Source organism: Zootoca vivipara, chromosome 1, assembly GCF_963506605.1.
Source record: "Zootoca vivipara chromosome 1, rZooViv1.1, whole genome shotgun sequence".
Taxonomy (NCBI): domain Eukaryota; kingdom Metazoa; phylum Chordata; class Lepidosauria; order Squamata; family Lacertidae; genus Zootoca; species Zootoca vivipara.
Genome location: NC_083276.1, coordinates 134747926 through 134762952, shown reverse-complemented (window position 1 = coordinate 134762952; position 15027 = coordinate 134747926). Strand labels below are relative to the sequence as shown.

The following is a 15027-nucleotide window of genomic DNA, read 5'->3' as shown; positions in this document are numbered from 1 at the left end:
CTCTTCTCATGAGGTGGCCAAAGTATTGGAGCCTCAGCATCAGGATCTGTCCTTCCAGTGAGCACTCAGGGCTGATTTCCTTCAGAATTGATAGGTTTGATCTTCTTGCAGTCCATGGGACTCTCAAGAGTCTCCTCCAGCACCATAATTCAAAAGCATCAATTCTTCGGCGATCAGCCTTCTTTATGGTCCAGCTCTCACTTCCATACATCACTACTGGGAAAACCATAGCTTTAACTATACGGACCTTTGTCGGCAAGGTGATGTCTCTGCTTTTTAAGATGCTGTCTAGGTTTGTCATTGCTTTTCTCCCAATAAGCAGGCGTCTTTTAATTTCATGACTGCTGTCACCATCTGCAGTGATCATGGAGCCCAAAAAAGTAAAATATCTCACTGCCTCCATTTCTTCCCCTTCTACTTGCCAGGAGGTGATGGGACCAGTGACCATGATCTTGGTTTTTTTTATGTTGAGCTTCAGACTGTATTTTGCGCTCTCCTCTTTCACCCTCATTAAAAAAGTTTTTTAATTCCTCCTCACTTTCTGCCATCAAGGTTGTGTCATCTGCATATCTGAGGTTCTTGATATTTCTTCCGGCAATCTTAATTCCAGTTTGGGATTCATCCAGTCCAGCCTTCCGCATGATGAATTCTGCATATAAGTTTAATAATCAGGGAGACGATATACAACCTTGTCATACTCCTATCCATGGGCGTACCCAGGATCAAAACTAGGGGGGGCAAGGGGAGGGGCCAAGGCACGGAAGGGGAGGGGCCACAAAGTGGGCGGGAACGGCGAACTCGCGCTCCGCCGGGCTGTGCCCCTCCCTAGAAGCAGGGCTGGTGGGCGGAGGCGGAGCCCAGCCCAGCGGAGCGCGAGTTCAGCGTTCCCGCCCGCCGCGCCGCGCTCTCTGGTTCCCCGCCATGCTTGGCCTTGCCAGAGGGCGCGACGGGGAGCTGGAGGGAGGGCGCAGCGCGGCGGGCGGGAACGGCGAACTCGCGCTCCGCTGGGCTGTGCCCCTCCCTAGAAGCAGGGCTGGTGGGCGGAGGCGGAGCCCAGCCCAGCGGAGCGCGAGTTCAGCGTTCCCGCCCGCCGCGCCGCACTCTCTGGTTCCCCGCCGTGCTTGGCCTTGCCAGAGGGCGCGATGGGGAGCTGGAGGGAGGGCGCAGCGCGGCGGGTGGGAACAGCGAACTCGCGCTCCGCTGGGCTGTGCCCCTCCCTAGAAGCAGGGCTGGTGGGCGGAGGCGGAGCCCAGCCCAGCGGAGTGCGAGTTCGGCGTTCCCGCCCGCCGCGCTTGGCCTTGCCTGAGGGCGCGCCGGGGAGCTGGAGGGAGGGTGCGGCGCGGCGGGAATGGCGAACTCGCGCTCCGCCGGGCTGTGCTCCACCTCTGCCCACCAGCCCTGCTTCTAGAGTAGGGCAGCTGCCCTAACTTGCCCCATGGTGGGTACGCCCTTGCTCCTATCCCAATTTTGAACCAATCAGTTGTTCCATATCCAGTTCTAACTGTAGCTTCTTGTCCCACATAGAGATTTCTCAGGAGACAGATGAGATGATCAGGCACTCCCATTTCTTTAAGAACTTGCCATAGTTTGCTGTGGTCAACACAATCAAAGGCTTTTGCATAGTCAATGAAGCAGAAGTAGATGTCTTTCTGGAACTCTCTAGCTTTCTCCATAATCCAGCGCATGTTTGCAATTTGGTCTCTGGTTCTTCTACCCCTTCGAAATCCAGCTTGCACTTCTGTGAGTTCTCGGTCCACATACCGCCTAAGCCGGCCTTGTAGAATTTTGAGCATAACCTTGCTAGCGTGTGTGTGAAATAAGCGCAATTGTGCAGTAGTTGGAGCATTCTTTGGCACTGCCCTTCTTTGGGATTGGGATGTAGACTGATCTTCTCCAATCCTCTGGCCACTGCTGAGTCTTCCAAAGTTGCTGGCATATTGAGTGTAGCACCTTAACAGCATCATCTTTTAAAATTTTAAATAGTTCAGCTGAAATATCATTACTTCCATTGGCCTTGTTATTAGCAGTGCTTTCTAAGGCCCATTTGACTTCACTCTCCAGGATGTCTGGCTCAAGGTCAGCAACCACACTACCTGGGGTGTACGAGACATCCATATCTTTTTGGTATAATTCCTCTGTGTATTCTTGCCACCTCTTCTTGATGTCTTCTGCTTCTGTGAGGTCCTTACCACTTTTGTCCTTTATTATGGTAATATTTGTACGAAATGTTCCTTTTATATCTCCAATTTTCTTGAACAGATCTCTGGTTTTCCCCATTCTATTGTTTTCTTCTATTTCTTTGCATTGCTCGTTTAAGAAGGCCGTCTTGTCTCTCCTTGCTATTTTTTGGAAATCTGCATTCAATTTATTGTAGCTTTCACTATCTCCCTTGCATTTTGCTTTCCTTCTCTCCCCCGCTATTTGTAAGGCCTCGTTGGACAGCCACTTTGCTTTCTTGCATTTCCTTTTCCTTGGAATGGTTTTCGTTGCTGCCTCCTGTATAATGTTATGAGCCTCCTTCCATAGTTCATAGTTTATTATTATTTATTAAATTATATTTAATGTATGCTCCTCGTTTGGTCTGAATCATGGCAAAATGGCTATGCAAAATGTGTTGTCTTGCTAGTAGATTATTACTCTGTATAAAGGGAAGAGATTATTTGCAGTACAGGTACACTATGCGACATCTTAGTGTAACTGTAATTGTGCAGCAAACTGTATTTTTTATGAATGTTACCCGCCTCCCCTATTTTTATATGTAAGTTGGAAAAGCGGGGTATAAATATACTGTACATAAAATGCTACTACTATCTCGGTTGGTTAGAGGGTGGTGCTATGGTTGCTGGTTTGATCCCCATATGTCCCCAACATGAAACTTGCCCTCCCCAACATAAATCCTGGCTACGTCCGTGACTGCTGCCCATTCATTTTTGTTATTCCATTTCCATACACGTAATATAAAAATATACGTACGATGTACGTACCGTAGAGAAAACTAAAGCAACTTAAGCAGTTACCAATTTTACAAAACAACAACAACAACAGCTGCATATAAAATGTTGCAGTATGTAATACGAAACTCAGGGCGACGCAGAAAAACAGGAACCCCCTTTCTCTCCCGCCCCCCATCGATTCCGTCGGGCTGCAGCCCCGGTTTGCTCCGCCGGCAGAACAGAAAAGGGAGCTTGGAGCGGGAACCTCGCGCGCGCTTGGCAGGGAAGCCGTGCTGCGCCGAGGGGCCAGCAGGTGGCGCTGCCTCCCAACCTCCCCTTCCAGCTGCCTTCCTCCTTAGCTCCCTTCCTTCCTTCCGGTCGCTCGCTCACTCGCTCCTTCTTGTCGGCGGCACGCTCAGTGGGGGCTATGGCGGCGGCGGCTGGCGGCGGAGGACGGGGCAGCACCCGCGAGCGGCTTTTGGCTGCGCTGGACGACCTGGAGCTTCTTGCCAGGTGGGTCGCCATCGCCGCCGCCAAGGGAAGGTCAGCCGCGGGCAGCGTCTCTCAGGCGGCGGCGGCTTCCCTCGCCCGCCTGTCGGCAAAGGCGATGCTCCTGTCTGTGCTCCCTTAGGAATTACATTGCAGGTTTAAAGGAGCGGTTACTGTTTATTATCATTATTAGGATTTTATTGCAGGTTTAAAGGAACTTATTTATTTATTATTTCCCCCGACAGTGGCTCAAGGTGGCTTACAAGTTTAAACAAAAACATGGGAAGGGGGAATGGGGGAAAATACTTTTTTAAAAAAAAAATCCAGTTAAACATATAAAACTATTATACCGGTATGTTAAGTAGAAGGCAGCTGCGAAACAGCCATGCACACTGGGTCGCTCTGAGGTTGCCAGGAAGGTAAATTGGTAAATAGACAAATGTAAACAACTGCTGCATAGTTTAGATTTTTATCAAAAGCACCTTGTTACCAATCTGCAGAATCTTAAATGATTATTATCAATTATTTATTAGCACCATACCTGCCCAGTCTCCTGCTGAAAAAAGTGGGATCAGCAGCGGCGCGGCACCGGAAGTTGCGTAGGAGCAATTTCCGGCGCCGCTCTTCCCATGTGTGGGCACTGGAAATCAGGCAGAGCGGCACCAGAAGTCGCTTCTATGGAAGACCGGTGGCCATCTTGGTAGCCGCATGGCGGCGGCCATCTGCCGCCATGCAGCCACCACCAAGCTTAGCTGCCAAGTATCCTGTTTTTCGCAGGAAACCCCCGGATTTTAATCCGTTCTCCGCTGTTCTCCCAAATGGAGAAAAATCCTGGAAATCCCCTGGATTTCCTACCTGCCAAGGAGCCTCCATTTTGGGTGCCGTTCTTCCCATGTGTGGGCACCGGAAATTGGGCAGAGCAGCACCGGAAGTCGCTTCTACACAGGTCCGACGGCCATCTTGGTGGTGGCTGCATGGAGAAATGGAGTAGAAATATGTACCCCAAACAGAAAATTTTAAGAGACATCTTTTTGATTAAAGGACATGGTATAAATGCTTTAAGTAAATAAATAAGTGATCCAAACCAGGGATGAGGATGAGGATGGTGAATCCTCTGCATCTGAAGCCCTGTTGACTTGCACCAGAAGGGGGGAGGACAATTTACTATTAGGTTTTTGCCACACCTGCACCTTGTGTGTACTGTATTTAATTTGTGCAGTTTCAATGAGCAGGCTTTCAACTGTGCAAAGTTGAAATAGCACAGGTTAATTGTGCACTATATGCAATCATAATGTATTTCAGATGCTTTTTCCACACAAAATCAAGTTTTTAGAGATGCGGATTAACAGAGTGAACATGTAACAAGCCAGGAAATTGAAAGCTGGAAATTCAGGCCAGTTATTAGCCCAAAGAGATGCAAGCAAATCCTAGAAAATTGGGTCTTGGGGCAACCCATCTTTTTCTAGTCAAGAAATATGGATCTAGTTCTTTTACTCTGAAAGACTACTAACTGATACAGTTCTAATATACTTGCTTTCCATAACAACTGAACATTACGAGGATTATCATAATATAGACGACAGTGTTTCATTTATACTTTTGGCATGACTTTGCCAAAGTAAGTGGCATGGACATGGTACTGTAGTGTTTCTGTGGATCTTTCTACTTAGACGTGTTATTTACTCTGGAGGAGTGAAGGATGTAACTCAATTTTCAGAAACTGCAACTGACTTTTTCCATTGTGTGGAAACTTTGCTTCAGGGAACTGATTGAAATGTTGGCCATTTCAAGAAATCAGAAACTTGTACAACCTGGTGAAGAAAGGCAGGTAAGCAAACTGATAAAGAGCTCATAAGGTCCGGGTATATTTTTGTTGGGAGAGGCCTGTATAAGATGCAAGCTGTATAAGGCTTTACAGTCATACCTCGGGTTGCGTCCGCTGCAGGTTGCATTTTTTCAGGATACAAACGCGGTGGACCCGAAAGTGTTTACTTCCGGGTTCTGCCCCACGTGCATGCACAGAAGCATTTTGCGCACTTTCCGCCTGCACAGAAGCGCTCTTTCATGCATGCATGAAAGTGCTGCTTGGGTTGCAGACTTTTCGGGGTGCAAACGGCACCCTGGAACGGATTGGGTCCGCAGCCCGAGGTACCACTGTACATGTTAAAACCAGCTCCTTGAAATACTAGTATTATTGGTATTATTACGATTTATTAGACCTGTTTGTCACTTGTTACCTGAAGGCCTCAGCAACTTACATTATACCACAAAAACAGAACAGAAACACCCCCATAACAGCCACCGGAAGTTTAACAATCAGACTGTCAGGAGGGCAGTGGGGTGGGGTAAGTGAAGACAAGCTACAATTAACTATAACATCGTTCACTGGTGCTGCCCAGGCTGCCCAGAAAAAGCATTTTGGTTCCCGAAATTCATTCTGATTGTGCAGATACAATATACAATATAATGGATAGAGTTCTACAGGATGTGGTATTAGTGTGTGAAAACAGTCAAGATCCAGTAACCCCCAGGCATGCACCTCCAGATGGTGGAGGTGTCAGGCGCTATACTGTCACCCAGGCATCTTCACTTGGTCACAAGTGGCAGATAGTCAGGTGCAAAATGTGCCTGGCTAATTTCAAACACTGGGTAGAATCATAGAGTTGGAAGAGACCACAAGGGCCATCCAGTCCAACCCCCTGCCAAGCAGGAAACACCATCAAAGCATTCCTGACAGATGGCTGTCAAGCCTCTGCTTAAAGACCTCCAAAGAAGGAGACTCCACCACACACCTTGGCAGCAAATTCCACTGTCGAACAGCTCTTACTGTCAGGGAGTTCTTCCTAATGTTTAGGTGGAATCTTCTTCCTTGTAGCTTGAATCCATTACTAGCATACGGAATCTTAAACAAGTTGGAATCAACCTCCTTTGTTATGTTCAGAATTATTTTTGTTTGTTTGTTGTGTGCAGTTACACAAGCAGTGTTAGCTGTAACCAACAATGAATATTGTAAACAGTATTCATAAGAAAGTCTATTTTGGAAAGTATCCGTGAGATATCTCAGCCTGCATTTTGCCACTGAAGTGACTTGTTTGATGGTTTTCAGACTTAGTTGATTCGTAGGATACGGATGTTATTTCTTATTTCGAATAAGCAAACTTCAGATCAGCCTTGGCTTAACTTTGCCACAAGGTGCTTGTACAGGGAGTCGTTCTGAGTGACTTGTACACCTTGCCTCCTGTGTGTAGCTGCTGCCTTTGGAGCTGCACATCAGAGACAGGTTGTAATAGTCACTCAAATCTACACCCTGTATAAGGACCGTGCAGTGAACTGTCTCCAGATCTGTCACCAGAGAGTGGTTCCCAAGTGTTAAAATGTAACACTCAAGCCGTTCTGACATTTGGCCAACAAAACAAAAAGTTAAGGATTTAAAGCAATAATTGTTTTGGGTTCATCCATAAAGCCTGCAATTCAAATACACAGGATTCATAACCTACTTGCAGGTGATGACCCACTGTTTAGGAAATGCTGATTCAGAGCAGAATTGTTTCAGGAAACTGCTCAGAAATTGACAGTATATATACCTTCCAATTCAGCTTTGAATTTCTACTTAGCAATCAAAAATTGCAATTCACATTGGTTTTTGGACAGATCCTGGAGCTGTTGATTCAGAGGGATAAAGAGTTCCAAGAATTAATGAAATTGGCCCTTGATCAAGGGAAAATACATCATGAGATGCAGCTATTGGAAAAAGTGATGGAGAAGAGGGACAATGATATCCAGCAGCTTCAGAAACAACTGAAAGAAGCAGAGCATATATTGGTGAGTCTGTGAATAAAATGGCCTGTCGGAAGATTGGCATGACACCCATGTCTAATAAATCTGCCATGCAGTGAAGGGTGAATGTTTTAATTAGTCTTCTAAACACAGTTAGGGGTTTACATGTCTCAGTCATAATAAGATACACTGCACATTACTTTACTAATAGTTCAGCCTTTGGGTGCCTTACTCCAGTTACTATGGCACCCTCAACCCAAGGTCCAGGTTTCCTTCAACTCTCTTGAGAAGTCTAGGTTCTCAGACTCTTCCACTTCAATCATCCCATTCATTTGAATTGTTCTGTTCCCTTTTAACCCCAGGACCTCTATTTCTAATAGGCCATTTCTTCTCCCACTCTTGCATTTCACACTTTACTGGTATTGGCGTCCCTAAATTTCTCTCTTCCCTCAGTTCCATGTAGTAATGTTTCCTGTTTCCTGAAGTCAAGCACCTGGCAATAATTACAGGTGCCACAGAAATTCTAACTGGTGATCATTTACAACCATAGTGGATATGTGGACAAGCTTTGTCGTTGATATATCCCTGTGAGGGTATGCTGTTTTAATATTTTCTCTGCAACAACAAAAGCTAGAAGTATGTGTTGTCAATCAGTGAAAGGTATTCTTAAGATACTGTCAAATGTTTGGTCAACTTGCAAAACATTTAGTTCAACTCGTAGGGGAATTCTCTTGTACTAAACTCTGGTTACATATTTGTTCACCAACAAATATTTTTTTATATATAGGCCACAGCTGTTTATCAAGCTAAAGAAAAACTGAAAACAATAGAAAAGGCAAGAAAAGGTGAGTATTATAATTTATGTGTATTTTAGGAAGTTCTACGGTCAGTTTCCACAACTACATTTGACGTGTGATGATTATATCTCTTATGTAATAGCTTTCCAGTGAAAAACTGCTATTATCATCTAAAAATAAGAAAATAAGCATTTAAATCTCAACTAATGATCTTATTACATGGAAAATATATGTATAGTATTGTATCTTTACAAATGTTAAACAAATTTTTGGATTAATTTCCAAAGAAATCCAATTCAACTCGCTATTGGATTTTATTCAATCTGCTCTTCTAGCATTTATATCTTCACATATCTAAAACCTTTTAATTGTCTCAAGTAAATGTCTCACGTAGGCAAGGGTGGTCAGTAATGTCCCAAAAAAAAAAGCTCAACAATCTTGTTTTCTTTTAAAAATAAAACTTTGGCCACCCCCCCAAAAAATTTTTTATATAAATTATATAATATGTGTGTGTGAGAGAGAGTGTGAAATGTATATAATGCTTTTTCAGTTTTATAAAGTTACATCTCCCAAGCCATATATGGCAGTTAGATCAACAGTTACAGATATATGCTAACACACAAACATTCCTGTAGACATAATTTCCTAAAATATATTTTCAGTTTAGCATCCTGGACATGATGACACTCTTCTATAGATATTTGAAGGCGGCAAAGAGTTGTACTCAGCTGCTCTGAGATCTAATGGGCTTAAGTTACAGAGGAGTAGGTTTCATTTGAACATTAGGAGAAACTGCTTACTGGATAAGAATAGTTTGACAATACTGCCAATTATTTACAGTAAAAGAATAGTGGCTCTTCTTGAACTACTAGATGTTCTACAAGACCCCCTTCCTGACTCTATGACCCTGATAGTATCCAAAATAGGAAAAAAGCATGTAGTTGGCATCTAGATGCAACACACTCTCACACACACACACACATTTCTTCAGCTAGGTTTTTGATTACAAACCATGCAACAATTAGAAACTCGCTTGGTTGTTCATCACTGCCAGCAGCACACATAAATTTAGTTACACCCATGTGTTCATGGTATCTGCATAAGAGTGCAGAACAGAATGGTTTAATAAACAGGAAGGAATTGTTTTAACACTGGCTTTTGAATCTTGTAATGCAGAGATGAGGCTTTTTACCTACTGCATCTTTTTTTCTCCACTTCTCATAGGGGCAGTCTCATCTGAAGAAATAATTAAATATGCTCATAGAATTAGTGCCAGCAATGCTGTTTGTGCTCCTCTGACATGGGTGCCAGGTAACAGGTTTCACAATTAAACATTTGACATATTTTCACTGGAAAATGGATCTAAAAATGTTTTATCTCTGCGTATACTTTGTGTACAAGTTTTGGCTGAATTTCACAGGCAGATGGAGCAAGACACAATTTTGTATGTAGAAAATATGCTATATGCTGCTAGGTGAACAGTGGTTAAAAGGAAAGGTGATTGATGGAGATTGCCCGCAGGCTGTCTCGCCAGAGTGGTTATCTCCTGCTTGGACTACTGCAATGCGCTCTATGTGGGGCTACCTTTGAAGGTGACCCGGAAACTGCAATTAATCCAAAATGCGGCAGCTAGACTGGTGACTGGGAGTGGCTGCCGGGACCACATAACACTGGTCCTGAGAGATATACACGGGCTCCCAGTACGTTTCCAAGCACAATTCAAAGTGTTGGTACTGACCTTTAAAGCCCTAAACGGCCTCGGTCCTGTATACCTGAAGGAGCGTCTCCACCCCCATCATTCAGCCCGGACACAGGTCCAGTGCCGAGGGCCTTCTGGCAGTTCCCTCATTGCGAGAAGTGAGGTTGCAGGGAACCAGACATAGGGCCTTCTCAGTAGCGGCACCTGCCCTGTGGAACACCCTCCCAGCAGATGTCAAGGCAATAAGCAACTATTTTACTTTTAGAAGACAACTGAAGGCAGCCCTGTTTAGGCAAGTTTTTAATGTTTGATGCTGTACTGTTTTTAATATTCGGTTGGAAGCCGCCCAGAGTGGGTGGGGTATAAATAATAAATTATTATTATTATTATTATTATTATTATTATTATTATTACTATTATTATTATTGAATAGTTGTCTTGCTCTGTGTGTGTGTGTGTGTGTTCAGAATTGCAAACCAACCAACCTCCACCTCTTTCCCCCGCCAGATGGGTGGGGTATAAATAATAAATTATTATTATTATTATTATTATTGAATAGTTGTCTTGCTGTGTGTGTGTGTATTCAGAATTGCAAACCAACCTCCCTCCACCTCTTTCCCCCTTTTCTTCCTAATGTAACACTAATGTCTCACAACAATTGAAACTGATCTGTAGAAAACGCAACTTGAAAAAAGAGACATTGCACATACTTTTGTAAACCAATAAATCTTTCATAAAAATCTATTTTTTAAAAAGAAAGAATTGCAAACCAATTGTTTATTTTTAAGGCGACCCGAGGAGGCCATACCCAACTGATCTGGAGATGAGGAGTGGTTTGCTGGGTCAGATGAACAACCCATCAGCAAATGGTGTCAACGGACACTTACCAGGCGATGCACTTGCAGCAGGCAGACTGCCAGGTAATGGGAAATGAGAGAAATTAAACTTCTCCATTGGCCAGTGACTGAATCAAATCATTTGACCTGTTTCAAATACAGTATATTATTTCAGAGATAGAGAAAATACATGTGCTTTAGTTAGCCAACAGCTAAATTGATTATTTATTAAAATAAACAGTATTGTAGATGATAAAAATTAAAAGTAAAAAAATTTCTTACCTGCACGGATGAGTCATTGTTTGGATGGGGGGGGGGCTTTTATCCATTTTCGCAGTCACACAATCAATCAATCAATCAGTAGCTGAACTAGGATCCACACAGATCCACCCCTCCACTCTGCTGCAGGAAATGCTCCAGCGGCATGGGGGGGGGGAGTTGCACGCCTGCCAACCAACTGGCTGGCGGGCACACAGCTTCCCTCCCTCGCTGCTGCAGGAAACGCCATGACAACCCCCTTCTCCGCTGCCGGACAATGGAAATGTGGCACTCAAAACGGAAGTGCACCCCGGAGTATGTTCGGATTCCAAAAAAAGTTCGCTAACCGGAACACCTTCGGTTTTGAAGTGTTCGTGTTCCAAATAGTTCGTGAACTAGGCTGTTCGTAGACTGAGGTACGACTGTAGTTAGAAATAAAGAACTGCATAGTCCCATGAAACTTCTAGACTGTGCAAAACAATGGACTGCAAGGTATTAAAATACATTGCTATGAAAATAACTGGATGTGTGATTTTGTATCATTTCTTTTTTCCTTTAGATGTACTCGCACCTCAGTATCCCTGGCAATCAAGCGACATGTCAATGAACATGCTACCGCCTAATCACAGCAATGACTTTATGCTGGAACCTCCTGGACACAATAAGGAGAATGAAGACGATGTGGAAGTCATGTCAACAGATTCCTCAACCAGCAGTAGTGACTCGGATTAGGGACTGAGACTGACTCAGTCTGTTTGGTGCACATTATTTACATCATGAACACCTGCTCTGCAATCCAGAGAACCACAGTGTAAGGGGAAAAACTGCCTACAACTTGGACATTTGAATTGCTGCTCATTCAGAATAACCCAGCTATGGCTGGAAAGTGTCTTGGAGAAAGTGAAGCTTGTTTCCAGCAGTTGTAACACAATTTATTTCAGTGTGTAGATAAAACAAATTCTGGAAGAAGAAATAGAAAGAACAACTATAGGGAGTGGTAGCTGATCATCCTTTAATTTGTGGAAGGGGCTGTTTTTTCTAATGGTGGTGACAGCAAACAGACTGAGGATATTTTCACTAATTCCCCTAATAGAATAGATAGTTGAATAGATAGTTAGAATAGATAGTTGGAGGCCATGAAGGAATTTGGGGAAAGTATCTGCATTTCCATGAACAGAAATATTATTTGGAGTGAATTTCACTCACAGAATCTCTGGATTAATCTCTCTAACTTTTCAGAGCGAATGTGCAATGTGAAAACAGTTAAACTTATACAGATATTAGAAGTGCTGGATTCAGCTTATGACCAGTATATAGAATATAAGCTTCAACTAACTTTAGTGTATTATGGACAGCTTTCCCTCAAACAAAAGCATACCACTAGTCATCTTTTTTTTCCGAAAACCATGCAATAGGAGGGCATAAAGTTGTATCCACTTGTTGTTGCAGGAAATAAAGCTGATCCAACCAGTCTTCCTCAGCTCAACCCACTCCCACCCCACAACAATCTTTCTAAAAAGCCTCTTCATTGGGCTGAAGACCCTTCTCAACATCAAGGGCTGGGCTGGCAGCTGCTGCCAGCATGGGGGGAAATTACCTAAAATCAGGTGGATGCGCACACAAAGTGCCTCTGCTACTTTGCATTATTCTACCCTCCTGGTACCCACAAACACAGTGCACATTATCCAGGAGGGCCTTACCGCCCTCTGGAGGTTTTACAGGGAAGCTCTAGGTTATGCAAGCTGCTTTCCATTTATGCAAACCGTGGATACAGTGCTAAGAGTTCTATTGTACATGCAATATTGAGGATTGCTGTACTATTCACAGAGCTATCCTAACTTCCAACCGACTGGAAGGGGTTTGGATGTGGCAAAGGAACCCTTCTGGTGAGTGCCTGAATGTCACCATATAAATGGTGGGTGGTAGTATCCCTGCCATGGCATTTTGGGAGTTGGCGTTGGCCAGTACTGGATCCTGAGCTGGGTCACGCTATGAGGGTAATGAATTTGTTTTCAGCCTCTCTACTGTGCCAGCCTGGGGATCACATAGCAGAGACATTTTTCCTGTGCCAGAGACAGCTATGGATGTGGCAGTGGCTACACAGTTCCAACCTCCACTGCTGCCAGCCATGGATATGGATTGCAACCTCAGGTTGCTTGCAGTATATATATGCTTAGTTTTTTTATTTAGCCTTTGAAGGTTAGGTGTGTTGCTTGGGGTGGGGGGAGGTAGTAGTGGGTGATTTTGAAAGAAAAAGCACTGATTGGGAGGACTAACATCACTTAATTCACGCAGTACGGTATGTTACTCGCAACTGTCCATATTGCAGGACCTGTAGTATTGAAGCTTCCCTTCCCTTGTAGCCAGTCTTCCAGGAACCCCACGGGTGGGCAGGGCCACCCAGCCCTTCCTCACATACCACAGAGCTGCACCTCAGTATGGTCCAGCACTTGGTCCCTGCCACCAGCATCCCAGCAGCCAAATCCCTGCCCAGTGCCTTGTCCTCTTATGGAAGCTGCACTATCCCCATCCCAACTCTTAAAAAAAAATATATTTGCTAGACTCTGAGAAAAGGCCAAAGTGTAGTTTGAACTGGGTGAAATGCCTAGGAAAATGAACTTCACCTCATTTAAAAGGATCCCCCATGGACTGGTATATAGCTTCAGAGCAACTGAAAGAACCAAGGAAGAGAGCCACCAGTTAGGAGCCAGGTTTGGCTCCCAACTGGTGCCTGCACACCTCCACTCAGTGGTGAGCAGGTAGGAAGTCAAGCTGGTAAAGGCCGCTTATGTGATCTAGGGCCCTTGGCTAGTGTTAAACCTGGTGGTGGTTGAGCCCGAAGAGAAGGTATGTAAACAGGTACCCTAACTTCTTCCACCTCATTTAATCTTCAAAAACCACACTGGCTTTGTTCACCACAGGCATGCAAACCCTCAGTAGAGGTGGACAGGGAATTGTCCATCCCAGCCTTCTTGCAGTAATGGCCTCTCTTAACTCATTCTGTTGTATTAGCAAATACTGTAACACAAGCCTTGTCCCACACAAGGCCAATGAGCCAATCCATTCAGCAACCTTTCAGCTAGTATGGTGAGAAAGGAGCTGAAAATGCAACCAAAATGTTAAAGGAAAAGGCAGGGTGTGTGTTTGTGGGATTGTATCCCCATGTAGCATTGTACAATGAGGTTTCCTTGTTTATTACTGTCCTCGAATGAGAAGGCTGGGGCAGATGGAAGAGGTCATAGGCCAGGCATCCCCAAACTTCGGCCCTCCAGATGTTTTGGACTACAATTCCCATCTTCCCCAACCACGGGTCCTGTTAGCTAGGGATCATGGGAATTGTAGGCCAAAACATCTGGAGGGCCGCAGTTTGGGGATGCCTGTCATAGGCTGTCTTCCAAGAGGGTGTTCTGTGATTCTACACAAGATATTTCCTACAAAATGACTTTAAGAACAATGTTCCCCAAATGTTCCCAGAAGGACCTTATGAGGTGGGGGTGCAAACATGCACAGATACATTGCCACAGATTCAAACCGCTGGATGTAAGCTGGATCCTTTCCAACTCTATGATTCTAACATTTGAATTTGTTCCTACTTACTCGTCTTGGACGGGCTGGTGGAGCCAGTGGAGAACAGGCTGAAAAGGAATAAAAGGAAAGAGCACCGTTACCTGTCTGCTTCATTTAACCTTGTCCTCTCTTGTGCTGCGTGCCACACTTGGCCCAGGTGATGGGAATGTGGCACACCTGGACAGGAACTACCGTAGCCAGAATGTGGGTCTGGCTTCAGCATATAATCAGGCCTAGCTCTTGAACTGGTGTAGCAGCAGGTGGAGGCTCCATGTCCTTTGCAGGGCAACCTGAGATGGGAAGAGTCTCCAGCCACTAATTCCAGAGATACAATGTAGGAATATAAAAATGCTTTCAATAAAGTCTCTGGCAAAAAGAGCAATTAAATGTTGGAACAAGTGATAAAGAGACAACATGAAACAAGATAATTTACCAACTCTGAATATATTCAGAATCAGACTTGACATTGCCTAGCAGGGATGATTTAATTTTAGAGCTACTTAAATTACTTCTGCCATGAGAATGGACTGTCTGAGTCAATGCAAGAACCAGCCCTCTGTCTCAAAGAAGGCTTCTCAAATTGTAATCTATGGGGAGTTCAGTGTCAGAATGGATCCTTTCCTTATTCCCAAACCAATACACCATCTGAGACTTCAGTGAAAGGAAGGGCA

At 44.4% G+C, this 15027-nt stretch overlaps 1 protein-coding gene across 2 annotated transcripts; it reads left to right on the top strand.

The window, feature by feature from the left end:
• The first annotated feature begins 3316 nt into the window (after positions 1 to 3316).
• On the top strand, positions 3317 to 12261 carry MED4 (mediator complex subunit 4). Of its 2 annotated transcripts, none has more exons than XM_035140001.2 (7): positions 3317 to 3446; positions 5184 to 5250; positions 7074 to 7244; positions 7987 to 8044; positions 9221 to 9307; positions 10484 to 10615; positions 11349 to 12261. In XM_035140001.2, the coding sequence occupies exons 1-7, from the start codon at positions 3361 to 3363 to the stop codon at positions 11519 to 11521; spliced, it is 774 nt and encodes a 257-aa protein (XP_034995892.1). In that variant the 5' UTR covers positions 3317 to 3360; the 3' UTR covers positions 11522 to 12261. The 2 variants fall into 2 exon arrangements, with proteins under 2 accessions (XP_034995892.1, XP_034995899.1); XM_035140008.2 differs by having other exon boundaries at positions 3410 to 3446; positions 5140 to 5250.
• The last annotated feature ends 2766 nt before the right edge of the window (positions 12262 to 15027 follow it).